At 37.7% G+C, this 25,290-nt stretch overlaps 3 protein-coding genes, 1 long non-coding RNA gene and 1 pseudogene across 24 annotated transcripts; all 5 read left to right on the forward strand.

The window, feature by feature from the left end:
- The first annotated feature begins 1,671 nt into the window (after window positions 1-1,671).
- Window positions 1,672-9,273, forward strand: LOC112170567 (annotated as a pseudogene).
- Window positions 9,274-9,862: 589 nt separating this feature from the next.
- On the forward strand, window positions 9,863-10,300 carry LOC121048884. Its single transcript, XR_005801948.1, has 2 exons — window positions 9,863-9,944; window positions 10,044-10,300. It is a non-coding gene; the product is annotated as an uncharacterized LOC121048884 (long non-coding RNA).
- A 1,686-nt stretch (window positions 10,301-11,986) lies between these two features.
- Window positions 11,987-14,473, forward strand: LOC112169057. 21 transcript variants are annotated; one of them, XR_005801945.1, is made up of 4 exons: window positions 11,999-12,413; window positions 12,500-12,546; window positions 13,476-13,522; window positions 13,751-14,473. XR_005801945.1 is itself a non-coding variant. In XM_024305999.2 (3 exons), exons 1-3 carry the CDS (start codon window positions 12,101-12,103, stop codon window positions 13,971-13,973), a joined length of 384 nt encoding a protein of 127 aa, XP_024161767.1. In that variant the 5' UTR covers window positions 11,994-12,100; the 3' UTR covers window positions 13,974-14,473. The 21 variants fall into 21 exon arrangements, 2 of the variants coding, with proteins under 2 accessions (XP_024161767.1, XP_024161766.1); XR_005801943.1 differs by having other exon boundaries at window positions 13,756-14,473; XR_002924521.2 differs by having other exon boundaries at window positions 12,500-12,542.
- Window positions 14,474-14,719: 246 nt separating this feature from the next.
- On the forward strand, window positions 14,720-17,602 carry LOC112174164 (TMV resistance protein N-like). Its single transcript, XM_024311894.2, has 4 exons — window positions 14,720-14,800; window positions 15,141-15,625; window positions 16,115-16,759; window positions 16,966-17,602. The coding sequence occupies exons 3-4, from the start codon at window positions 16,566-16,568 to the stop codon at window positions 17,552-17,554; spliced, it is 783 nt and encodes a 260-aa protein (XP_024167662.1). The 5' UTR covers window positions 14,720-14,800; window positions 15,141-15,625; window positions 16,115-16,565; the 3' UTR covers window positions 17,555-17,602.
- Window positions 17,603-21,270: 3,668 nt separating this feature from the next.
- LOC112170568 (disease resistance protein RUN1) lies at window positions 21,271-24,501 on the forward strand. The gene is made up of 3 exons (XM_024307903.1): window positions 21,271-21,284; window positions 21,936-22,548; window positions 24,079-24,501. Exons 1-3 carry the CDS (start codon window positions 21,271-21,273, stop codon window positions 24,499-24,501), a joined length of 1,050 nt encoding a protein of 349 aa, XP_024163671.1.
- Window positions 24,502-25,290: the final 789 nt, after the last annotated feature.

Genomic DNA, 25,290 nt, shown 5'->3' on the forward strand with positions numbered 1-25,290 from the left:
AGCATTGTGGAATTCGAAAATATTTAAGTTGTCAAAACTCATAGCATTGGACCTCTTAATGCACCAAGTCCTGATGACATTCATGCCATTTTCTATCACTCCTTTTGGAATCAGGTTAAGGACTCTCTATATCATTTAGTCTCTTCTTTCTTTTCTTCGAATTTGGATCTTAATTTGATAAATCGAACTACCATTGTTCTTATTCCAAAAACTGTGGTTCCTGAAATGGTCGACCATTATAGACCTATTAGTTTATGTAATGTTTCTTATAAGATAATCTCTAAAATTATTATCCATCGGCTACATCCTTTATTGAATAAATGCATTTCTTAGAATCAAGGTGCCTTTGCACCTGGCAGATCAATTCAAGATAATATTCTTATTGCTCATGAATTGTTCTCTACTTTTGACCAAAAGAAGGGTAAGCAAGGTTCTATGGCTCTCAAGCTTGATCTAGAGAAAGCTTATGATTATCTTAATTGAGACTATCTTACTACTTGTCTCTCAGCTTTTGGCTTTGCTCCTACTTGGATTTGTCTTATTAAATCTTGTATTACTTCTGTTTCTTTTTCTATTTTGCCCAATGGTTCTCATGAGGGTAATTTCTGACCAAATAGAGGCCTTGGACAAGGAGATCCTCTTTCTCCGTATCTTTTTATTATAGCTATGGAACCTTTCATTAGACAACTTCGTCTATTGACACGTTCTCCTAGAACTCATGTTGGTATTTTATCTTCTAAACATGGTTTAAAAATTTCTAATTTCATGTTTGCAGATGACTATTTAATCTTTGCCAAGGTTTCTCATTCTGCAGCTGCCAATATTACTCGGACTCTAGCTAGGTTTTCATAAGCTTGTGGACAACAGATAAATTTTAATAAGTCTATTATTTACTTTTCCTCCAATGTTTCCAATGTTGTTAAAAGAGATATTTCTGCTATGTTAGGCATTACTCATAAATCTTCTATTAGTAAATATCTAGGAATTCATAACATTATTTTTTGGAAGGATCCTATCAAAACGTCTTATTTACTTTTGAAAATGTAGAAAAAAATGGCTGGATGGAAAACTAATACTTTGTCTAGAGGTGGAAAATTAACTCTCATTAAAGCAAATCTTTTAGGTATGCGTAACCATGTTCTATGTTGTTTTAAATGTCCTAAAAAAAATTACTACCGCTCTTGATAACCAATGTAGAAATTTATTTTGGGGTGTTAAGACCCCTCCTGTGGGTTGGGAGCAGGTTTGTCTTCCTAAGGAAATGAGAGGTTTAGAATTAGGTCTACTGAGTGGTTTAATAAAGCTGCTTTAGCTAAATTAGTTTGGAAGATTCTCACTCAACCTCATAATTTGTGGGTTCAGTTGGTTACTGCCAAGTACCTTAGAAATTCGCACTTGTTGTCTGTTAGTATAAAGGCTTCTAATTCTTTAGCCTGAAAAGGAATTCTTGACGCCAGGTCTTTAGTAATGGAAGGGATGAGATGGACTATTGGGAATGGTAAGGACATTTTATTCTGGGCTTTTAATTGGACTCTACCTTATCCTCTTTATTTGGTAATCCCTGAAGATGAAAGGAACCATTTAGATTGGACTATTACAGTTTCTTCTTTTATTCAGAATTTTCAGTAGAATAAAGATGCTCTTTCTTTATTGTTTCCTCATGTTATTGTTATGTACATTCTTGATGTTCCTATTCTTGTGAATGATATGGCGGATGAATTTGTGTGGGGACCTTCAGGCTCAGGTAAAGTTTTCAATCAAGAGTACTTCTTGGTTACTTGCACAGAAGGCTCAATCTCATCTATATCCAAGTTTTTGGATAAAATTTAAAAATTGAATATGCCTCCTAAAATTAAGATTTTTGCTTGGACTCTTTTGAGAAATAGCCTGAAGACAAGAGATAAGCTCTCTCATTATAATCCTAATATTCTGTCTTGTTGTCCTCTGTGCCAAAACGGCATTGAAAATTTAGACCATCTTTTTATGCATTGTAACTTTGCTCAGGCTGTTTGGAGATTTCCAACTAACATTCCTATTCCTAATAATTGGCTTGGTACCTTTAACTCTTGGATAGAATCTTTGTTTGATAATCCTAATATTAATGCAGATGCTATATCACAAGTTCTTCTCATTTCTTGGTCAATTTCGAATACCAGAAATTAGGTAGTTTTTAAACAGTAAGCTCCCTCGCCTTCTCAAACCTTCTTTGGGGCTGCTACTTTGTGAGCTAACTATTGTAAAGCTAATCCTAAAGTGTGTAATATTAAGGTTTCTAAGTACTTTCATATTAAATGGAATCCACCAGATCATGATAAAATTAAGATAAATTTTGATGGTTTTGTCCAACAAGGTAATGCTACTCTTGGCTTTGTTTTTAGGAATGCAGATGGTCAACCTATTTTTGCTGCTTCTAAGAATCTGGGACCTGCTTCAGTTCTCATTGCAGAAGCTACAGCTCTCAGGAATGGTTTACATGCTGATCAACATTATAACTTTTCCACAATTTTAGTTGAAGGAGATTCTAAAGTGCTTATGGATTGCATCCTCAAGAAGGTAGCTACTCCTTGGCGGATTTGGACTTTGGTGGAAGACATTTGGCATATTGCGTCTTCTTTCTCTTTCATAAGGTTTAAGAATATTTTCAGAAAGGCCAATTTTGTGGTAGACAGATTAGCAAACTTTGATCTTTAGGATCGTTTTGCGGCAGTTTAGCATAATTGTCTTCCCCTTTCTGTGTCCCACGCGTTCCATTTGGATCAACTGGGTAGGGGAGTGCCTAGAGGTTTCTCTTTGTAGTTTGTGTTCTTGTTTTATTTCTGTCATCAAAAATAAAATAAAATTTGTGGTAGACAAATTAGCAAACTTTGATGTTTAGGATCGTTTTACGGTAGTTTAGCATAATTGTCTTCCCCTTTTTGTGTCCCACGCGTTCCATTTGGATCAACTGGGTAGGGGAGTGCCTTGAGGTTTCTCTTTGTAGTTTGTGTTCTTGTTTTATTTCTGTCATCAAAAAAAAAAAAAAAAGTAATCAAGTGAGGTCTTGCATTCCTAACTCAATATTAATGGTGTCCATAAGATCATGGTGTATTGACCGATTGTATTAAAATCCAAATGAGTAATTCCAATATCATGTTTTATCACCGAATGATTCCATGTCTTAACATAATGGTCTTTTGAAGTATTATTTATTTTTTTATTTTTTTTTTTTTAAAAAAACCCCACCCCATTCCCACCCTTGATGGGGCTCAGAGCCGGTCCTGAGATTGAAAAGGCCTGAGGCAAAGAATTAAAATGTGGCCTATATAAAATTTAAATATTTTTTATAAAGGAAAAAAATTATAGACTTAAAACATACAAAAAGAAGGAAAAAAAGGGCCTTAAGGATTTGAACCATGCACTACTAGAAAAATTGAATCAGACGACACACTAGAGTTTTCCGTCGTGTGATTGATTTTTATTTTTTTAGACATTGTTTTTAGAAAATCCGTCGTCTGATATGGAATTATGAATTAATTCAGAAGACGTATAAGGACAGAACCGTTGTATGACTCTAAAAAAATTTGAGCGCCAAGTTTGCCACCAAGTTATGTGGTGCCAAACCCATCTGAAGCCCTAAATTTTCCCCAACATGTGTCAGTCATACGACGATAAACAAAAAACCTGTCGTCTAATAAATATGTCTGATAGAAAGGAGGGAAATTTCCCTCCTCCATCTTTCTCCAACTCCTCAAGGCGGGAAGTCCAATTAATAAGAGTCGAGGCTCAAATTTAAATGGTTGTATTCAGACGACGTTCTTACGTAAACCCATTGTGTGATTCCTTGTCCAAATTGATAGGGCCTCACAAATCCGGCTGAAACCCCAACACTTGGAGAAAAAAACATAACAAAAAGAAATAGATAATAGCAAAACGTACCCCTCTTTCGACAGCTATCCCTTGCTCTATGTTAATTGACTCACCTCACTGTCAACAGATCCAAAAACAAGACCTAGCTAGCTCTCGCCCAGTGGCCTCACTCTCGACACACCTAATCCAAAACCGGAATCCTCTCTATCTCAACATACCCAAAGCCAAACGAAATTCCTCACTCTGTAGCCTAGACCTCACTCTCCCAAACCCTCATTCTTCTCTCTAACCAATCTCATCTCTCTGAGAATGAGATTGAGTCGGTGAACTGAGATTGAACGGTGATCTGAGATGACGCCAGTTTAGCCTCTCTAGATCTAGTCGATTCCTACATCTAGCTAATTTTCTATTATCTGAGTTCAAAACAGACAATGGATGCTTACAAACAAAAAGAGTGGTGTGAATAAAAGTCCGACAACGCTCACAAAAATAAACAACTGTCGTCTGAATTCAAAACAAAACAGACAATAGATGCTTACAAGCAAAAAGAGTGGTGTGAATAAAAGTCCCACAACGAGCACAAAAATAAACAACCGTCGTCTGAATTCAAAACAGATAACAGCTGCCTTGTAAAGAGCGTTGTGTGACTTAAACTCACACAATGGCCACAAAATAAAGCGACGTGTAATTTGCAATCACACAACAGCTGCTAAGGGTACCCGTTGTCTGAATAATAGTCACACAACAGCTAATGTTGTCGACAGGCTGCCAACATACTGTCGACATGCTGCCGGCATGCTGCCGAGCCCTTCACACAACGGTTCCCTACAATCGATCTTCATCAGACGGCGCCTCGATAGACGACGCTTTACCTCCATATCAGACGACGGTTTTTAGCCGTCGTCTGATTCAATTTTGTAATAGTGATGGTTGAGGTGATTTCTATAATTATCAGACCGCACTACTACAAAAATTGAATCAGACGACACCTCTCAGATGACGCATCATAGTTTTCCGTCGTCTGATTGATTTTTATTTTTTTAGATGTCGTTTTTATAAAATCCGTCATTTGATAAGGAATTTCGAATGAGTTCAGAAGACGTTTAAGGATAAAACCGTTGTATGACCCTAAAAAAATTGAGCGGCAAATTTTCCACCATGTATGTGGTGCCAAATCTCATCTCAAACTCTACATTCCCCCCTAATAGGTATTAAACATTCGACGAGAAAACCCACAAATTTAAACGGTTGTATTCAGACCACATTTTTACACAAATCTGTTGTGTCATTCCTTGTCCAAATTGATAGGGTCGAGCTTGAAACCCTAACACTTGAGTAAAAAAAATGACAAAAAGAACAAACATACCCAAAAAACCAAAATCAAAACCCTCTCTCGACAGCGCCTCACTCTCGACTCGCCTCATTCTTGACAGACCCAAACTCAAAACCAAAACCCTCTCTTGACTTGCCTCACACTTGGCACTCACTGGCAACCCCAACACTCCCTCTGCTTGGCAAAACCCGACCTCTCTCCCCCTCGACAAACCTTTTCTCGTCAAACCCTATCTCTTCTTCTACAAACCCCAACCAAAGCTCTCTCTCTCTCTCTCTCTCTCTCTCTCTCTTCTCGACAAACCCAGACCAAAACTTAATGGGTTATTCAATTTGGGAAATAGTGAAGCCCTTCATTGATGTTGACCTCAACAACTCCGAGCTCTATTCCAACCGCTCTCAGGCCAACATCAAATCCAACAATCTCCGGTAACAACCCCCCTCTCTCTTGTAGTTTTCGAGATCGGCTGTGTGTTTTTTGCTTTGTACAAAGTGAAAGAGAAAGAGATTTGGGTAATTTCTGCCTTTCTGGGCATTTGAAAAGCTAGCGACTCTTCTTCTTCTTCCTCCCATTTTCAGGCCAATCTCCACACAAGTTTGCGCATCTTCGATTCTCCTTAAAGCATGAGTATCCATTTCAATTCTCTTCTTCAATTGGATACAGTATGGGGAAAATTTTAGGGTTAAACACTCTTTAATTTGTAGTCATATTTAGGGATTATCTCTGCTATTCTTACTGCTAAGTTGATTTAATCTCACTGATGAGGATGTGAATAGATGATGCCTTGGTTCTTGGCCTTCTGGGTGTCTGTTTTGTTTGTTTAATCTTGAGTTGTTTTGTTAATTTGTGTAATCTTTAGTTCATCTTTTGGTGTTTGGTTCAACTGGAATTCAGTGAGATTCATGTATTGTGCCACAACTGAATTCTATATTGGTTTTGGTGATCTTATTTATTTTCATCGTTATTTTGGCCTTTACACGACAACGATTTTTGGAATTAAGTTTCAGCTGCTTAGAGAAGCTAGCACTTCCGTTTTGGAGATACTGAAACTTGATGTTATCTCATTTTTGTACATTCCAATATAGGTACTATTTTAAGTTTTAAGTTTTGCAATATTTGATTTCTTGAAGTATATATTCTTGCCTTGGTGTATCAGACATTTTGTTTTGTACGTAGGTTGTAGGGAATATTGCTCAATTGAACATATAAATATGAATCGGTTGTAGATCTGTTCATATACCATTGATATCAGCACTGTTAAGGAATTATTTGATCATGGTTTTTTTATACAGCTGCTTATATATATATATATATATATATATATATATTACTTTATATCCTGCAAGTATATATAGGAACTTCTGATAGGGAAAAAATTGGTCTTTCTTATTTATTTTTAAGATTATGGTGGTGAATAGAAAGGCAGTGTAATCAATTGTATCTAGCATATTGAGGTCTTTGTCACTTATTAGGGAGCTTTACTTTGGTGCATATAATCATCTTGGTACCAACCATATCATTAGTTTATGTCTGTGATGTTTTCTGTACTTTTGAAAAGCATGGTCCTAGAATATCAAAGTAAGAGAAGTTGATTCATTCCAAAATCACGAAAGGTAAGAGGAGAAGTAAAGTTCATGTAAAAAGTGTTGTTATATCGTTCCCGTAGTGGCATAGTGCAGTTAATTACTTTTACTGTCTTACAGAACTTGCAAATATGTTTTATGATTGCAGTCGGAAGTAATTGCCTTAGATGTTTTTAATCTACTGAAAAGAAAAATAGGATTGTTTTGGTTTCAATCTTCTCAGGATTATTTGGTTGGGAACAAAAAAACAAAAGAAAGAAAGTAGGATCAAGATGGAATTTTCCTCTCTGTTGTTATAATTTTCTCTTTGGTTTTGAATTTTTGACTTTGAAACTATGCCTCAGTGCTCTTATAATGGTTTCTGCAGTTTTCTCTTTGTTTCTTTTAAGTAAATATCTCTCTGTTATTGTTCTTGCATCAGTGTCTCTTTATATATGTCAAGCTTATTGTTCTTGCATCAGTGTCTCTTTATATATGTCTGCTACCTAGCTTCATATTTTATACAAAGTAAGGTATAGAGCTTACGCGGAGGCGATCAGCGATGCGTTTCGTTTGGAGACGAATACAGGGTATGATTCTAAATTGGGTTTTGGATTACACATCTGGGTTTTTAATTTGCTTTTGTGTCTTTTCTGAGGTTTTGGAGAATGATGTGATGGTTTTGATTTCAAAGTTTTGAGCTTTTTGAGAGCTGAAATCTTGTAGCTGACTTTTTGTTCTGTGTTGAGCTAGCATTTGTCCTTTTCTTTTATGTGATTTTGGTGAATGATACAGTGGTTTTGATTCAAATTTTTGAACTTTCTATGGAGAATAGCTTTAAAGCTTGATTCTTTGTTCTTGAAGTTTTCTAGTTTTTTTTTTCCTGTTTCTGTGATTTCCTTGTTTAATGAGTTGTTTATGTGATGCTTCAGGTATTTGTGAAGGATGTGTGGAAAGAATACACAGGTTGGCCTTTAAATAATATGGAGAGGTCTTACAAGTTCATGGTGAAACATGTTCAGCTATGGAAGGTTGCATTTCACAGTACTTCTCCTAGATGGATCCACAGTGTCTATCTTGCTGCCATTGCAGCCTACTATGCCAAGTAAAATCTCTCACCTTCTTCCGCTTTTCTCTTTCAATGCAACCTCAAACTCATAGATAATTCAGCAGTGATTGTTTATTGGATACTTCTGGTTTTGTCACAAATAGCCCATCAAAGTTGTAATCAATCAAAGTGTCACTTTACCACTTTGATTACTTATGCTTTAAGTTTCTATTTTTTTTTCTTCCTTAAAATGATTCTTAATCATCCACTTGTCTCCTAATCAGTTGTGAGAGATTAAATATATTTCTGAACGTATGGTTGTCGCTTTTGGAAAAGCAATGAATTATTATTCTAGCTGGAGAAGCTGATTTCGGTTGACTTACATATTTTCAGTATAGTAGTGGGACTTGTTAAGCATACTAATGGTGCTGTGTTGTGATTGAAGGGAGGTGGAGGCTGGTCTAATGGAGTAAAAGACAGACATCATAATTAGTGTTCATCCTTTGATGCAACATATTCCTCTTTTCTCAAATGGCAAGGACTTCAGAAGAAAGTGATTTTTGTGACAGTGATTACTGCTCTCAACACTTGCCATCCTACATGGTCAGTTTGATTAGAGTTTTTGTTTCATGCATGCTAATTAGCCTCAGGAAATACCATACAGTATCTAATATTGTAAAATCATCATGCAGGTTTTATCCGAGGGTCAATAGGTGTTACTGCCCATCGGAGGAGGTAGCTAAAAGAGCTCTAGTATATGGCCTTGAAGAGTCCCAAATACGTGTTTTTGGCTTGCCCATCAGGCCCTCTTTTGCCCGAGCGGTTATCTCCAAGGTACTTTGCTTCTGAGATTATGTTTGTATTATGGTTCAATGTGTTTAGTCACTTTAGTGATTGAGTTTTTTTATTGTGGCCTTTTACTAATTCTTGGTTCCACAGGATCAACTCAGAGGAGAACTCGAAATGGACCCTGAATAAAAACCTTGGTTCCACAGGATCAACTCATTATTTGTGGCCGCAATAAAAATCTTGTCTCCACGCTTGAATCTGATGAGTGGAACATCCCAGTCAAGGTAAATTTTTCTAGCCTTGCATGTTAAGACCTACTGTCTATAAAACTTTGACACACTTCCGCATTGGGGAAAACATATTTACATCTTTCGAATTTGTAGGTTATAGGATTTGAGACACAAATGGAGAAATGGATGGCTTTGACACACTTCCGCATTGGGGAAAACATATTTACATCTTTCGAATTTGTAGGTTATAGGATTTGAGACACAAATGGAGAAATGGATGGGATCTTGTGACTGCATCATAACAAAAGTAAATTGAGACAAGTTTATCTGGTTCCAATCCAAAAACTTCCCTCAATTTTCTGATTGAACAATGAGAAGTTGATGAGGATACATCAACCCCTATGTATTCATTGCACTTACTGGTAGAACTTGCTTATTAAATCTTGATATTGGTTCAATTTTATAGTGATTTGCATCAGTTTTGCATATTGCTCTTACTAAGTAATGATTTTATTATAAGTAAACTCGAGAAGTTTAGAGATTTTATTGATCTATGAGTGCCATTACTGTCTTCCAGTCCACTAAGTGTGGTTTATTTAAATGCTAAGATCTTGTAAGCATTTGTTTTGCCATTGGTTATGTACTAAAGTACCTCTTTTGTTATATTTTGGCAGGAAACTTGTGGTGATTGCAAGGGTGAGAGAGAAAGGGAGCTCAAAAAGCTGCTGGAAAATTTTAATAGCAAAAGAAGGTTGGTCATCAACCCCACAATTGATTCTTTGAACTTGCTTAATTTAATGGGGTTGATAAGTTGTTTTGTTGAATGCTTAGACTTTGTGGAAGGATATAATATGGGTTGTTGATAAGAATTCTTTATATATATGTTGTGCAAAGTATTAGTACTGTAGTTACAACTTGTTTTTTTGCTTGGTTAATGATGGATTTGGATTTTGAATGTTGTGTATTTGTATGTGTAGTGGAACAACGTAATGATATAGTTTGCTGTTTGTTGTCTTCTTTATTTAGATGGAAGATAGGTCTTGGATGCATGCGGATAAAAGATCTTTAGCTTAAGTCTGTTGTTTCTTTTTTTCTAATCTCAGGTACATGATCCTAGCATTGATTGGTGAGAAAGGGTATGGCTGAATTGCAGATGTAACTAGTGTCCTGCCCATATCGATTCAGTTTCTGTTCTGGCATGTGTGCCCCTCGCTGAACTATTGATCTGTATGCAGCTGGAACTACAGAAAGAGAGCCAAAAGCTCCTACACAAGCTTCCAAAGCTAGACTCCAATGAGGCCATGAGAGCAGCAAAGCTTGCAAAGCTAGACTCCTTAAGTAGATTTGTGGATGTATATTGCTAGGAAAGTAGTATTAGATGTACTCATTTTGTGGATGAAAGGTTGCCTTTGCACAATCTATTTTGGTGCATGATGTGGATTATATATAACAATTTCTTCTATATATTGATCAACTACTGTTAATTTGATCATTTTTATTTCAGTTTTAGAATATGCAATGCATTGAATTATTCTATTAGGACAATAATAACCACAAAAAAAAACTGTCGTATGTGCACAATAGTCACAATGGCCCAAAAATAAAAACTGTCGTCTGAATGTAAAATAGATACTGGATACTTTGAAAAACTGTCGTCTGAATGAAAGTCACACAACGGGCATAAAATAAAGTGACCTCTGAATTGCCTTCACACGACAGTTTCTAAAGTCGCCCGTCGTCTGAAGAATAGTCACGCAACAGCTGCAGGCATGCTGCCGACATGCTGCGCCCCATGCTGCCGAGCCCTTCACACGACGGTTCCCTACAATTGATCTTCATCAGACGGCGCCTCGATAGACAATGCTTTACCTCCATATCAGACGACGGTTTTTAGCCGTCGTCTGATTCAATTTTTGTAGTAGTGCCACCACTATACCAATGCAAACTTCCTTAAAATAATGTGCAAAGTTATATATATACATGAACTATATTGATACTCAGATCTCCCGAGGCCCTCCGACAGCCGGTGGCCTAAGGCGGCTGCCTCAGTTGGCAACCCTCAGGGCCGCCTCTGATGGGGCTCGAACTCCTGACCTCTTATTGTTAGGTTAAAAATTGCACAGAGTGTAAAATGTCACCCAACGTAATTTCACTCGTATTCATTAACAGAATAGAGTTTTAATTATTTCGGGTTCGACCCATTCAAGACAGAATGTGTCTCTTAATTACAATCTCTTGTTACAAGAGAAACACCCTTTGATTCCATTTATAAAGAAACCAGTGTGTGGTTGTTTGTTTTTGCGGCTGCACCCGAATTTTGGAATGGGTTGCCTACGTACCCGGGAAGGGATCAAGCCACTCGTAGTTCAAGAGTTCCAATAGGTGAATGACCCATTGGAAGGCTTGGATTTTTGGGATAGGAATAGTGTTTAGGATGCGGTTGCATCTAGATTATTTGATTCCAGATTGCCTACATACCCTTGCGGGATCAAACCACATGTAGTTCCAGGCATTTGGGATTTAGATGGGTAGATGACCCATTTATTTTTGGATTTGTGTTTGAGATATTTGTGAGGGTTTAGAGCCCTTGAATTTGCTTTTGGGTGATTTGGGAATGATTTGATTTTTCTGGTGTTTGGGTGAATTTGACTGGTGGAGTCAGAGATTCGGATTTGCTGAATTTGACTAGGGGAGTCAGGGATTCGATTTGAATTTGTGGTTGCATCTAGTGGGTCGCTAGATTGCCTACATACCCTGTGAAGGGATCAAATCATTGTAGTTCTAAATGACAACTTTGAGCTTTCTTGGTTTTGTACCAAAAGGATATTTTTAAGGTTCCGAGGTATTTTTAACGAAACCCAAAGCCCGGGTGTTTTGCAATGGACACCCGTAGCGTCATGCTTTGCCGAATTCTTCAAATGGGCCCAAATTTGGACATGGGCTTCTTTTGTATTCTCGCGAGTCATGTTCCTCGATCCATGAAGCTTTCACGGCCCCCAAATTTAATACAGGGACCTTCGGTGTATCGAGTGAACTCTGAGTCTTAATTTTTCTTGCATAGAATTCGGAGGCATGCTTCAACCTTTTATTTTGGGCATCGAATTTTGATATGGACACCCAACAAAGACTTCTTAGAGGCCCAAAGCCTCACACGTGCTCCGTTACAATTTTTTTACTTATGCTTTTTGTTTTCCTTTTCTCACAGCTGCTTTACTTCAATTTCCACTGTCACAAAGAAACAAAAACCGATGAACACGAGCTTGTTTCGTCATTTTTGCAAGTCGAAGCAGGGATGGATTTGGAGACAGCAATCAATTTGGCGATGGAATTGAAGATGGGCCGCAACTATATTCTTATCCAGAAAGGATTTCAGAGCCTGCAATTGAGATTTCTGCACACAAATTGGGTGAGGATTTCATCCTTCATTTCACTCCTTTGTTTGATCTGTGTACAACAAAACTAAAATTTTCTTCTGGGTTCTTCCCATCGGCGACTCGGGGAATTGAATTGTTGTTTTCTGGTGTTGAAATTTAATCGCGGTGAGTTCAAACAAGGCAAAAGTGCGTTGTTTGCATTGAAAGCAAGGCTCCTGTCTTTGACTCCAGGTACGTGTCTGAGCCAGAGAGATCATTTGTTTCCACTGACGAGCTTCAATTAATTCTCTTCCTTTTCCTCTTTTTTCCCTTCGCAGGTGCTATAAGGAAGACACACATAGACTATTGCTGACATTGAGAGTAGGTTTTGCTATCAGAATACTCACTTTCCTCTCTTTCTTTTTGTTTTGTGCTTTTGTCAATTTCTGCAATTGTCTTACTTACATTGATTTCAATTAATTGAAACCTGCATGCTCAAACTGGAGCCACCGCCAAGCTTTCTTTGACTCTTCAATCTTGATTATAAAACCAATACCAGACTATTCTTGTTTTTTTTCTATGACGGCACTTCATCACTTGGTTGTCTCATATCATTGTTAATTAAGCTTTTTGAATTGTGCATAGCTTAATTAAACTTCCCCACATGGCCTGCAATATTACCAGAACACACCTTTTTTTTTTATATATTGCTTTGTGCTTTTGTGAAGTTCTAGAATTGCTTTGTTGACAATGACCAACACGGGCACCTTGTTAATTAAGCTCTTTTGTCTTATGCATAGCTTAATTAATATAATCTCTTAGTCTGCAACACCACCATAACATTCATTCCTCTTCTTCTTTCTTTATATATATATTGCTTTGTGCTTCTGTCAATCTCTGGAGTGGTTTTGATGATGTTGGCCCATTTAGATCAAGGTTTCATGCTAGACACAAAGATGCCACCGCCGAAGACTTCTTTAGTTTTCATGTCGGCACCGCTTCAATTACTTGCATCAAAACACGCTGCAGCCTTTTGGAATAAGTTGAGAGTGGCTTTAACGTATCCCCTGCACTTTTAACACATCTTTGACAAATAGAGTGCCAATTTGTCCTGTTCACTTTGCCTCATCATTTTCTTTCAACTTACAAAGCTCCAGCACACCAAGTAACCAAGCCTTAGTTGTTTTGGCTTGTGCATGGTAATTAAGGCTTCTTTGTTTTTTTTTCGTAACACAACAACCCCAAAACCAAAAGTTGGTTTATTCTTTTATAATCATACTTTTTATGTTTTGGTTGTTTTGGTGTGTTGTAAAGACCGGATTATATGCTTTGCTTTTGCCGATTACGTGGCTCTCCAAGAGGTGAGTTTTGTCATCTTTCATCATCTTTACTAATGTAGAACAAACTAGATCACACATTCCTTTTCTTTTCCATTTGCTATGAACTGCATGCTTGTAGCTCTTTGGTCATTTGTTTTCCCCTTTATTTTGGAAGAAAGACTCAGTGAGCTTGCTTTGAGTCTCAGAGCTTGTGGCCTTTAGCCAGAAGTTTAACATCCGCTTGGCTTTGTTTTGTTTGTTTTCTTTTAGAGCAGGTTCGGTAAAGCATGTCACTCCGATATGGCTTCAGAGACGGAGCTCCGGCAAGGCTTGTGGAGACAGAGCTCCGACATATTCATCGGGACGCTGCCCGGCATGGTCATCGGGTCGCTGCCCGGCATGGTCATCTGGTCGCTGCCCGGCATGGTCATCTGGTCGCTGCCCGGCATGGTATTTTTGTTCTTTTGTTTTTACTTTGGTATGGCATCGTTGAGAGGCCTGTGAACATCCGAAGAGGTGGTGGAGCCTGTGAACATTCAAAGAGAAGGTGGAGCATGGAAGGGAGGAGATCTCAACCTTTGTGGTGTCTTGAATATCTCCTCTGAACTTTGTCTTCTAAGTTGCTTTCTTGCCTTCGCTGCTTCCTCCCTCTGCAATTCCACGCTGCTGTGCTCCTGACGTTTTTGTCCTCCGTTCCCTCCTCACGTTGCGGCCCCCCTTTTCTTCTTTTCATGTAGTGCTTTTATATTGCACCGATCATGAGTTTGATTTGTATAAGACATGGAGTTTTAGAGTTCAACTCGGAGTGAACTAGCTGGACATTTTATCTCCTTTTTCTTTTGGCGTGAAGACTGCAGCTTCTTTTTCAATTGCTTGTCTAGACTTTGAAACAAGCTAGAAGTCAGCAGCTTAATTGTTTCTTTTGTTTAAAGCTTCACTAGCTGTCAAACTCGTCCGCTATTTTTCTTGAGATAAAAGGCTTTTAATATTACATAAATTAAAGCACTCTTATTTTCTTTCAGTGGACGAAACTTAATGTAATTGGGTATGTATTTTTTTCATTTCAACACTTATATATGAGACCAAAGCATTACCACCCCACCAAAAACACACACCCGTCTTTTGAAGTACTATATTTAAAATCCAAAAGAAATAATATTATTCAACTAGCTTATTTTAATTAAAAGGAAAAGACATCAACAATGATACTTATTTACACGACATACTGCCATAACTGCATTATCTCACTAAAGCGCCAGGTTCTGCACCAAAGCTCATTTTCCATAGCCAACTCCCCAAGTTCATATGCCAACAGACCATGTTATGATTTTATTCATTTCTAGTTGTCGTAGTGACAGTAGGAAACATGGGTTGATTATGGTCTTAATATTGCATGTGATTAGCACGAACATTTCTTAATTAAGCTGGGTAGAGTTAATTAGAGTTAATTTGGTAATTAGGGGTTGTTTAATGCAACGTTCTCATGAGCGACATGTGTCCTCATCTATATGCTTAAGTGTCCTCATCTATTAGCTGGTCTAGGTATAAAGCCTCATCTTGTATCCTGTAACCATTATCGATCAATATATCAGAATTTCTCTTTTGCATATTTTTCCTTCTGCATTTCTTTTCTTCGCTGGGTCTTACCCTAACAGACCAGTACTACGTCCATCACTTGCCTAACTCCTAATCATCAGCTAAGTACGGAGTCTCACGCCCATCTCTCAAATCATGGTCGTGGCCTTGACCATCAACAGAACCAAAATCTTGCTTACTCCCACAGTCCCACTGCCATCATCCTATGCAACAAGCCTCTCTGCTCCCAAATAGGAAAACCATCAAATGCGTGGCACCCAGCTTACATTGACTGGGCTCTTTTCAACCGCCGAAATTGACTTCTTTTTTTTTTTGGAGACTTTTGGGCAGGAATGCTGGAATGGTGTGGCGGCCGGGCTGCAAAGACAACGGTGGAGTTGCTCTTATAAGTTTCCTCCTGCTAAAGTCTTCACCCACCACATGATGATAATTTATTTCTCTCTCACGATTCAAGTCTCTCACCACTCTGCTTCTCTTCATTCTTGATCTTTTAAAACTGCTATATTTGAAGTTGATCTGATCCCAGCTTCAAATTCCCACGAAACCCAAGTTAAGCTCCAACTCATTTCTATCCCATTTTTGTGTTGCTATGTTTCTGTTCTCTGTATCAACATCAACTTTTTTTTTTTTGGTCATCTTCTCTAATTAGTATTTCTGCAGCTCTGCTCGTGATTTATTATTGTAAAAGAGGCAACAGTGTCTAATTGTTCAAGGATTTAATTCAACATTTCTTATGAAATTTTGGAACATAACTTGGCCACTCATCAATTGTGATCATAACTTTTCGTCAAATAGGATATATGAAGATGTGTAATGAAATAGAATATTCATTTGCAGCTGCATCTAGTGTTTCACTGTTTTGTGTGTCTGATTATTTAGATACCTGAACAAGAGAAAGCAGAATAATAAACAACCACTGAAGCCAAACCAGCTAATGTTTGCTGCTTCCCTAGTTAATTATACAACTCTTTTTAGAATGAATATTTATTTATAGTGGACTGACTAGGAAATTATTCATCTTTTCTACGTTTTATGCAGTAGGGAAGGGAAACCAGGAAACACAATTGCATGTTTTCCATGATAGTTACTTCCAAGCCTTGAAATTGTGTTGAAAGCTTCTCCGGTTATTCATATATATAGTCCTTGGACACGTACTCTTCCACAAGTAGGGAAGTAGGTTTCATCGGAAATGAGCACACAAAGAACCTATGCATCTTTCCCCCTGTTAACTCCTCAGTGGAAATATGATGTTTTTCTGAGCTTTAGAGGTGACGACACTCGGAAGACTTTTACAGACCACTTATTCACTGCATTGGAACATCAAGGAATCATAACTTTCAGGGATGATCCTGAACTTCAAAAGGGGGAAGCTATTTCTCCAGCACTTTTTGCTGCAATTGAAGAATCGAGATTTGCCCTCATTGTTCTCTCACAAAATTATGCATCGTCAACATAGTGCTTGGATGAACTTGTGAGAATTCTTGAATGCATGAAAGCAAGAAAAACTGTGCTGCGAATTTTTTATGATGTTGATCCCTCTGTTGTACGAAACCAAACAGGTAGTTTTGGTGAAGCCATTGCTAATCATGAAGAAAGGTTCAGCGATGACAAGGAGAAAGTGTGGAGGTGGAGATCTGCATTAACTGAAGTGGCAAGTTTCTCAGGGTGGAATTCAAATGAATGGTATGCATATACTCTTTCGTCTAATTTACTCATGGTTAAGTTTTGCGCTGTTCATTATGTTATTCACAAATAATACAGGCAGATACTCAATTGAGCTCATGAGGCTTTTTAAATGCCATTACAGGAACATAAAAGAAATCAAGTACAGTGCAGAGACATTTTCATAAACTAAATGCCTGATAAGTTTAATCTATTCTATGTTGTAGGTACAAATCAAAGCTGATAAGAGATATTATTGAAGTTATATGGACAAAATTGTTACATACATCATTCAGTTATGCAGAAAATCTAGTTGGAATTTACTCAAGATTGCAGCCAGTCAATTTCCTTTTAGCTGTAGGGGTGGATGACGTCCGCTTCATTGGGATATGGGGAATGGGCGGGATTGGTAAGACTACTATGGTAAGAGCGGTGTATGAGAGAATCTCTCATGAATTTGAATTTAGTTTCCTTCTTTCCGATGTTGGAAACTCCGTTGAAAAAGGTGGTCTACTTAATCTAGAAAAGCAACTTATCTCTAGTATTTGGACAAAAAAGGCTGACATATCAGACCTTCATGAAGGAGCCACCATACTAAGGAGGTTGTTAGGTCACAAAAAAGTTCTTCTCATTCTTGATGATGTGAACCATTCAAGCCATTTAAAATATTTGGCAGGAAACCAAGAGTGGTTTGGTTCGGGGAGTAGAGTTCTTATGACAACTAGAAATGAGCATTTGTTGATTGAACATGTAGTGGTGAGAGGATTGAAGGCTGAAGAATTAAATGATGATGATTCTCTTCAGCTTTTTAGCTAGAAAGCATTCAAAAGAGGATACCCTGAAGAAGATTTTCTTGGTTTGTCATAATCTGTTATAAGTTATGCCAGAGGTCTTCCTTTATCTTTTGAAGTACTGGGCTCTTTTTTGTATGGAAGAGATCCAAGTGAATGGAACAGTGCATTGAGAAAACTGGGAAGAGTTTGTAACTCGGAAATCTTTGACATACTTAAAGTAAGTTACGACGGTCTAGATTCTGAAGAGAAGAAAATATTCCTAGACATTGCATGTTTCTTTAATGGACAGGACAAAGATCGAATAACAGAAGTACTAACCAGCTGCGATTTTTCTGCAATTATTGGAATAAAAGTCCTCATGGAAAGATCTCTCCTAACTCTTCCAGATGAAAGACTTTGGTCACGAAATTGTCCACCTGGAATCTCCTAACGAGCTTGGTAGGTGCAGTAGGTTGTGGCTTCTTGAAGACGTAAAACATGTCTTGACTAATAACACTGTAAGATATTTAGTACAATTTTATATCTAACTGTTATTTGCTAGTACATTATATGACAAGTCAGTCTACTAAATCTGCTTTTTATGGTATGATAATATTGGGTTGACAGGGAACTGAAGCAATAGAAGGCATATTTGTTGACTCAATCAAGTCAGGAGTAGAGGTGGATGTGACTCCGAAATCATTTTCAATGATGAACAAATTGAGATATCTGAAGATTCAGAATGGGAACCTACGTACCTGAGGGGCTTGATTATCTTCCCAATAGTTTACGGATTCTTGATTGGACGATGTATCCGTCAAAATATCTGCACTACTAGAAATTTCCTCATTCCACACTGATGAAAATTAGTCCCATTTGTCCCAATACACACTAATAACAGTGCCTAATACCATTGGCCACTATGCAGCCACTAATGAGGGATCAATCCCCTCTATTGCAGGTGCTATTGGGGCAATCCACACTGATAAAACATTAGTGGCATACCAAAACCCAATGCAGCAAAATACATTTTTCTTTCCCACTGTTATTGAATCAGTGTGTTTTCACAATACCACCAACATCAGTGGCAAAATTGGGAGTATTTATAAAAAAAAAAACAATTTGGTCTAGCTACAACCATGTATTTCTAAAATATATTGTACAATTCGTATACAATGTCAAATAAAATGCAACATTAAAAAACATAAATCTCTTCATGTTCTTCTCTAGCTGCATCTAGCTACCTGTAGCTACCTCCAGCAACTATGCTTTCTGTCAATTTCATAACTTTTATGAGAACGTTGCAATTCCACCCTGAGATACAAAAATTAGATTATAATTTAGGGCTAAATACTAGTTAGTACCCTGTGGTTTAGGTCCAAAATCAATTCAGTCCCTGGACTTCTAATTTCATCAAAAACACCCCTAGCCTGCACTTTCAATTTTGATCTATTAGGTCCAATTCATTAATATTCTGTTATGGGTTCAAGTTATAGTTGGATTATTTGTTGAAAACTATTTATTTTTAATAGTAGGACTCACTCCTAAATTGACTATGTAGACCACCTCGACACGACATCATAAAACATAGGCCATATATGAGCTACATTAACAAGTTAAATAATTCAATTGTCGGAAAACTAATAAATTGGACCTATTAGATCAAAATTGAAAGTGCAGGGGTGTTTTTGATGAAATTAGAAGTTCAGGGACTGAATTGATTTTGAACCTAAACCACAGGGTAGTAATTTGTATTTAGCCCTTTAATATCCTAGATGTTAGTACTGAAATTGAGATGTCTTCTACTGTATTGTCAAGTACTAGTTTCATGCTTTGAATAGCAAACACTGCACTGATTTAACTATAACGAAGTACCCATATTTCAATTTGAAGAAACAGTGAAGAAAGTCTTTAACAAGATAAGTAAACCAACATAAGGCACAATTAATTTACAGAAGTGAAATGAAAGAAAGGCTAGACTAGACTAAGTCTAATTGGTCAGTCCCCTATACAAATCAAAACACACACACACACACGTAATATATAAAAATAAAGTAGCACAAGTGTCCATATCTCAAGAGAATTAAAAGTTGAAAAGAAAACAGTTCTACATATCAAAATGAAAGAGTTGTAGCTTTCTAGATACTAGATGCTAGTCACACAACTTGAAGAAAGCTTACCCAGTGCAGATTCGTATGACTTAGTAATGTGGCCATAAGCAACATCTTGGTTGTAAGGTCTCAAGCCAGATTATATATATTCCTGGTGGTTACAAGATTATCCTTATCACCATTGAATGCAAAGTTTAGTTCCAAATCGATGCGGGGCCTGTGGAGCAAACCGCAGGGTCAGTAAAGCAAATAGGGCCGCAATAAACACAATAGAAGCTCAGAATACCATGAGGATTCCCATCATGTATACTAAAGGCAGTTTATAGAATAAAATTAACAATGGCAACCAGTCTCTCACATGATAGTTCAAACTCTCTTAATATATTCCAACAGCTAAATATAAAATTGGATAATGAGACAGATAATAACCTGTGCCGACCTCCCAATTGCAAAAGGCAACATCTCCCTGACCTGTGAATCAGGCGACTAGAGCATCTTAATTAATGGTTGTACTACACCCCTTTGAATAATGTGTGCCTGCACCAATACATTGGTTATTTACAACAGAGAATAAGGGTGAAATAGGTGATCTAACCAAAAAGGTATTTCATTTCACCTTGCAATCTGAAGCAGCCATAACAAACTAACAAATTAACAGACTTAATAAGAGTTCAGGCATTAATACAGCAGTAAAACCATGAGTTTGAGTTAATAGGTATCTTTTGCATTTTCCTTTCCCCTTTAATACATATTTTTTATCTGCACCAACTAACTACTGCACAGATGATCAATGGTATAAAACCAATTTGATCATCTATCCACATAAGTTTCAAGTTACGACCATCACAATGCCTCCAAATAGCTACATGGTGTGGTATCTTATGACACAAACAATTATTTTTTTCCTTAAATTACCTTCTTACAAAAATGCTGTGTCATGGCAGTCATCTGTGCAGATGTATAGATCATGCCGATAGGTATGTTGCTGATTCTCTTGCCAGCTTTGATTCCTCTTCTACACCTTCTTGCTCAGAGGCACATCAACACAGTCAGTGAACAAGTTATTTTCATTCCACAATGATTCACCATGCCAGAGTTATAGAGATGACCATGGGACTGGTGAGTTCCAATGGTTTGGTGAAACACATCAGTAGCCATTCTGAACAATCATAAATGAGAAAAGTACAACGATTATACAAATGAGAACAAAGAAATGTCAATCAAAGCTTTGGGGAATAATAACATTTCTCTCTCAATGATTTTTATCGTTTCAAATGTCTAAGTCATTTCCACATTAGATGAATGTTAATCATTCACTTTCCTAACAACCCACAAACTTATACATTGCTAGGGGAAACAACAAGCTAATACATCTCAGATAAACATGTTCATCAACCTCATGCATCATAATCATAATTTACAAAGAAAATTAGTAATAACAGAACTATTTTTAAGGAATCCCAAACAATACTTGCTTTTAAAAAGGAACATTGAAAGATCTCTGCTTTCTATGTTCAATCACATTCAAATCAAAGTCAAGAAAGAAAAAGAACAAACCTCCTTAGCAAAATCAGAGAGAAACTCAGTTACTAAAAGGCCCAGAATCCAATGCAAAATGAATCAAGAATATGTTTTGATGATATTAGAGATGGTTGGTACCAGGTACGAGTAAATTATCTTGATGTGTGTGTGTATCGGAAAAGTCGACGAAACCAAGGCAGAGGAAAATGGAAACGACCAAATGGGAACAGAGTTTATTACGAGAAAAGTTGACGGAGAAGAAGATGATTGACAGTATTTGTAGGATATAGGTTGATAACTGCATTTACATGTCGATTTCTAAAAGAACAAAACCTAAACCAGACACAGAATGGAAAGAGAAAAAAAAAACAAAAAGAGGTGCTTCGAAGGAACTATACCACTTAATAGGGAATCTATGCAACCTGATTTTTGTTTTCAACAATTTTGAATTTCAGATCTGACATGCAAATCCAATCATAACAAAACCAAATTTCAATCAAATTAACTGGGATATAAATACAGACCAAAGCATCAGAAAGCCAGAATTGAAAATAAGAAAACCATGAACTTGTGTCATAGTTGTATTAAACATGTTCGGATCGGATCGGAGGTATACTATAATTACTATATCATTCTTTTATTACTTATAATGGAAGCTAATTTTTGTATGCTTTTCACTTGACATGCAGCCATTATACAATTTGAAAACCATTAATCTGAGTCACTCTCTAAATCTTGTCAACACCCCAAACTTTAAAGGTATGCCATATCTCGAGTTCCTGTTTCTTAAAGGTTGTATAAGATTGTGTATGAGGTTGACCTGACAATTGAAGTGCTTGAAAGACTTGTTGTGCTGAACTTGAAAGATTGCAAGAGTCTCATGGATTTTGCAAGCAGTGTACGTGGCTTAAAATCTCTTAAAGTTCTGAATCTTTCTGGTTGTTCAAAGATTAAAAAACTACCGAATGACATGGGTCACTTAGAAAGTTTGGAGGAGCTTCATGTGAATGGCACGGGCATAAGAGAACTACCTTCCTCTATTGGAATGCTAGAAAGACTTCCTCTACTGAAAATAGAAGATTGCAAAGATCTTGCGTGTCTTCCAATTAATCTAGGTGGCTTAAAATCTCTCAAGGTTGTTAATATTTCTGGTTGCTCAAATCTTGAAAAATTGCCAGAGGAGTTGGGCAATATAGAGTGGTTGGTAGAAGTTGATGTGAGTAGAACTTCTATACGAGAACTGCCTTGCTCTATTGGGATGCTTGAAGGACTTGTTTCTATGTCCTTGAGAGATTGCAAACATCTTGTGTGTCTTCCAAGAAGTGTGGGTGGCTTAAAATCTCTCAAAAATCTCAGTCTTTCTGGTTGCTTAAAGCTTGACAAATTGCTGGATGAGTTGGGTCATGTCAGTGGTGGACCCAGAATTTTATTTGTCTGGGGGCGTAAAAAAAAAAAATTAAACAATAAACTTGAAAACAATTTGTTGTTTATCGTAACAATTCGAATGAGTACTTAGCAAAAAATTCTTAAAAAAAAAAAAAAAAAAAAAAAAAAAAAAACCCACATGGTCCAGTTCAGTTGGCAAGTTGACTGTGCTCCTTAAACAAGTTGAGGGACTTGAGGCAGAGGTCTCAAGTTCGAGCCTTGTGTATGGAAAAGACTATGCGGGGAGGGCAAGCCCACCTATTTGGTGTACTCGATGCCCGGAGGGGGGGTGTCGCTGCGTCTTTGGCGCGACACTGTGCTGGACTTCGGGTAAAAAAGGCCATTGCGTGCCTCCTTGTGGTCCTTCCCAGTACCTCCTTTTAAAAAAAAAAAAAAAAAAAAAAATTCTTAAAAAAAAAAAAACAATTGGAGCCTGGTTTAATCACGTGTTGGTCATATAACTAATATTATTTTGGTTACTCTGAGACATGTCTCATTCTTTCATTAAATGTTTCAGTTTCTTTTTCATTTAATTGCACCCTGTCCCATAAAAAGCCTGTTAGGCTGCTACACGTTTGACACCAATTTCATCTATATGAATTATCAATTGTATATATGTTATTAAAATATTAGGCTAAGACGCTAAGCGGGGCTTATATGTTAACATTTGTCTCCTACCTTAATTAGATCATCAATGAAGTACATTGTGCACAAAATTTGAGTGGGCGCATATGCCCCCACTTGCCCCCCCCTGGGTCCGCCACTGGGTCATGTTGCCTGTTTGGAGAAGCTTGATGTGAGTGGAAGTGACATAAGAGAATTGCCCTCCTCTATTGGTCTTTTGAAAACCTCAAAGAATTCTCTCTTGCTAGATGTAAAGCAGAGTCACCTAAACCATGGAATATGATATTCAACCCCTTTCAGTTATTGCAAAAAAGAAGTCACTTTCCAGCAGATTGTCATTGCCTTGTTTATCTGGTTTGCATTCATTAACTAAGCTGAATCTAAGTGACTGCAATCTTTCTGAATTGCCCAGTGATTTTGGATGCTTGTCTTCATTACGTGAGTTAGATCTCAGCATAAATCAGTTCATTAGACTACACTAGTGCATCGGCCAACTCTCTAGACTTCAACTACTTATGTTGAATTGGTGCTACAAACTTCAGACATTACCAGAGCTTACAACTCATGTTTATGTAGACGTTAGCAACTGCATTTCAATAGATACATTGGCCAATCAAAGCAAAAAATGCAATCAGGTGCTAGAAGGATATTTTGTTAATTGTTTTGAAAATGGTGGAGAATGAAAGCTGTGGGAGTGTAGCACTTTCACTGCTAACACGCTACCTTAAAAGAGTAAAGCATTTCCTGGCCATAAAAGATATTACTATGTTGCTCCTGGAAATGAGTGGTATAGTCACCAAAATGTGGGGTCTGATATAACTGTAAATCTGCATCCAGGTTGGTTTAATTCCAAGTTTATGGGATTCGCCTTGTGTCTCGTTTTTAGACTCCGCAAACCACTCATGCAGTCATGCCTGGGGTTGGGTTGGAAATGAAGTGTCAACGTTGGGCCGATGGAAACCAGGTGCCCGGCCTTGGTCTAAGGTTTACGGAAGACTGGGGTCAACCTATGTCAGATCACATTTGGTTCTCGTATGTGCCCCATGATTATTGCGGTAAATATGAGTGGCAGGATATCTACTGTCAGCTTGTATTCTCATTTCATTTCCATTACCGGCTAAATGAGGAAACTGTGCAATTGAAGAAGTGTGGGGTCCGCATCGTATATGAGGAAGATTCAGAGGAGCTTTGGGAAACATTATTGAAGCAGAGCAATGTTGGCTTTAATACCAAGCGAGGCCTTCAACAATATGATGATGATGATGCAACATCTAGTAGTGCATGTCAAGCTTATCCAAAAACAATTTAACATCACCACCTTGACGGTGCTAGACCCAGTGGAACCCCTTATATTCTTGACCAAAAGGTCCAGAAACATGGTTAGTGTTTTTTTTTTCTTTAAAAGAAGGGAAAACTTGATTGTAAAATCCTGCCTACTGGTGGCTCGATGAAGCAGCAGTATTTAGTTAGTCCAACATTTTGAATGTCTGTTTTATTTTATTGCTATATATCATGAAAAATGATAATGACCATTTACACAATTTTAGCATAAAAATTCCTCACTTACTCCACTAAGAGTTTTTTACTCTCATTTGCCTAATCTAACATCTATTGACAGTATTGCCCCCTTTTTAATTAATAAATTACACTCATCTCTCTCTCTCCCCTCCCCTCTCCGATCTATTCTCTCTTTCCTCCCCCCTCCTCGTGATTCATCATCACCGTGCAGCCTCTTGCTCCCCCCAATATTGATCCACCAAAGCAACTCCTCCACCGAGTCGCCTCCAAACAATCGGATTGGATCAGATAGCATTGTTGCCTAGTGGTGTTGACATTAGCAAACATACCACCGCTGCTGAAGCCCCGGAACCCCAGCCTTCCAAAGGAACTGATCTCTCTCTCTCTCTCTCTCTCTTCCTTCCCGGCCTAGTCAACTCAGCAACCACCGTCAGCCTCGAAGTCTTGGCCACCGCCGTCCATGTAGTCCATGCCACCGTGGAGGTGCAGAGGTGAGGAGTGGTCGAAATGGTGGAGCGAGACGACGAGTGGAAGTGGAGGTGGGAGAGGTGGTGTGGGGAGGAGGATTTGGCGGCGGGTG

Source organism: Rosa chinensis, chromosome 6, assembly GCF_002994745.2.
Source record: "Rosa chinensis cultivar Old Blush chromosome 6, RchiOBHm-V2, whole genome shotgun sequence".
Lineage (NCBI taxonomy): Eukaryota > Viridiplantae > Streptophyta > Magnoliopsida > Rosales > Rosaceae > Rosa > Rosa chinensis.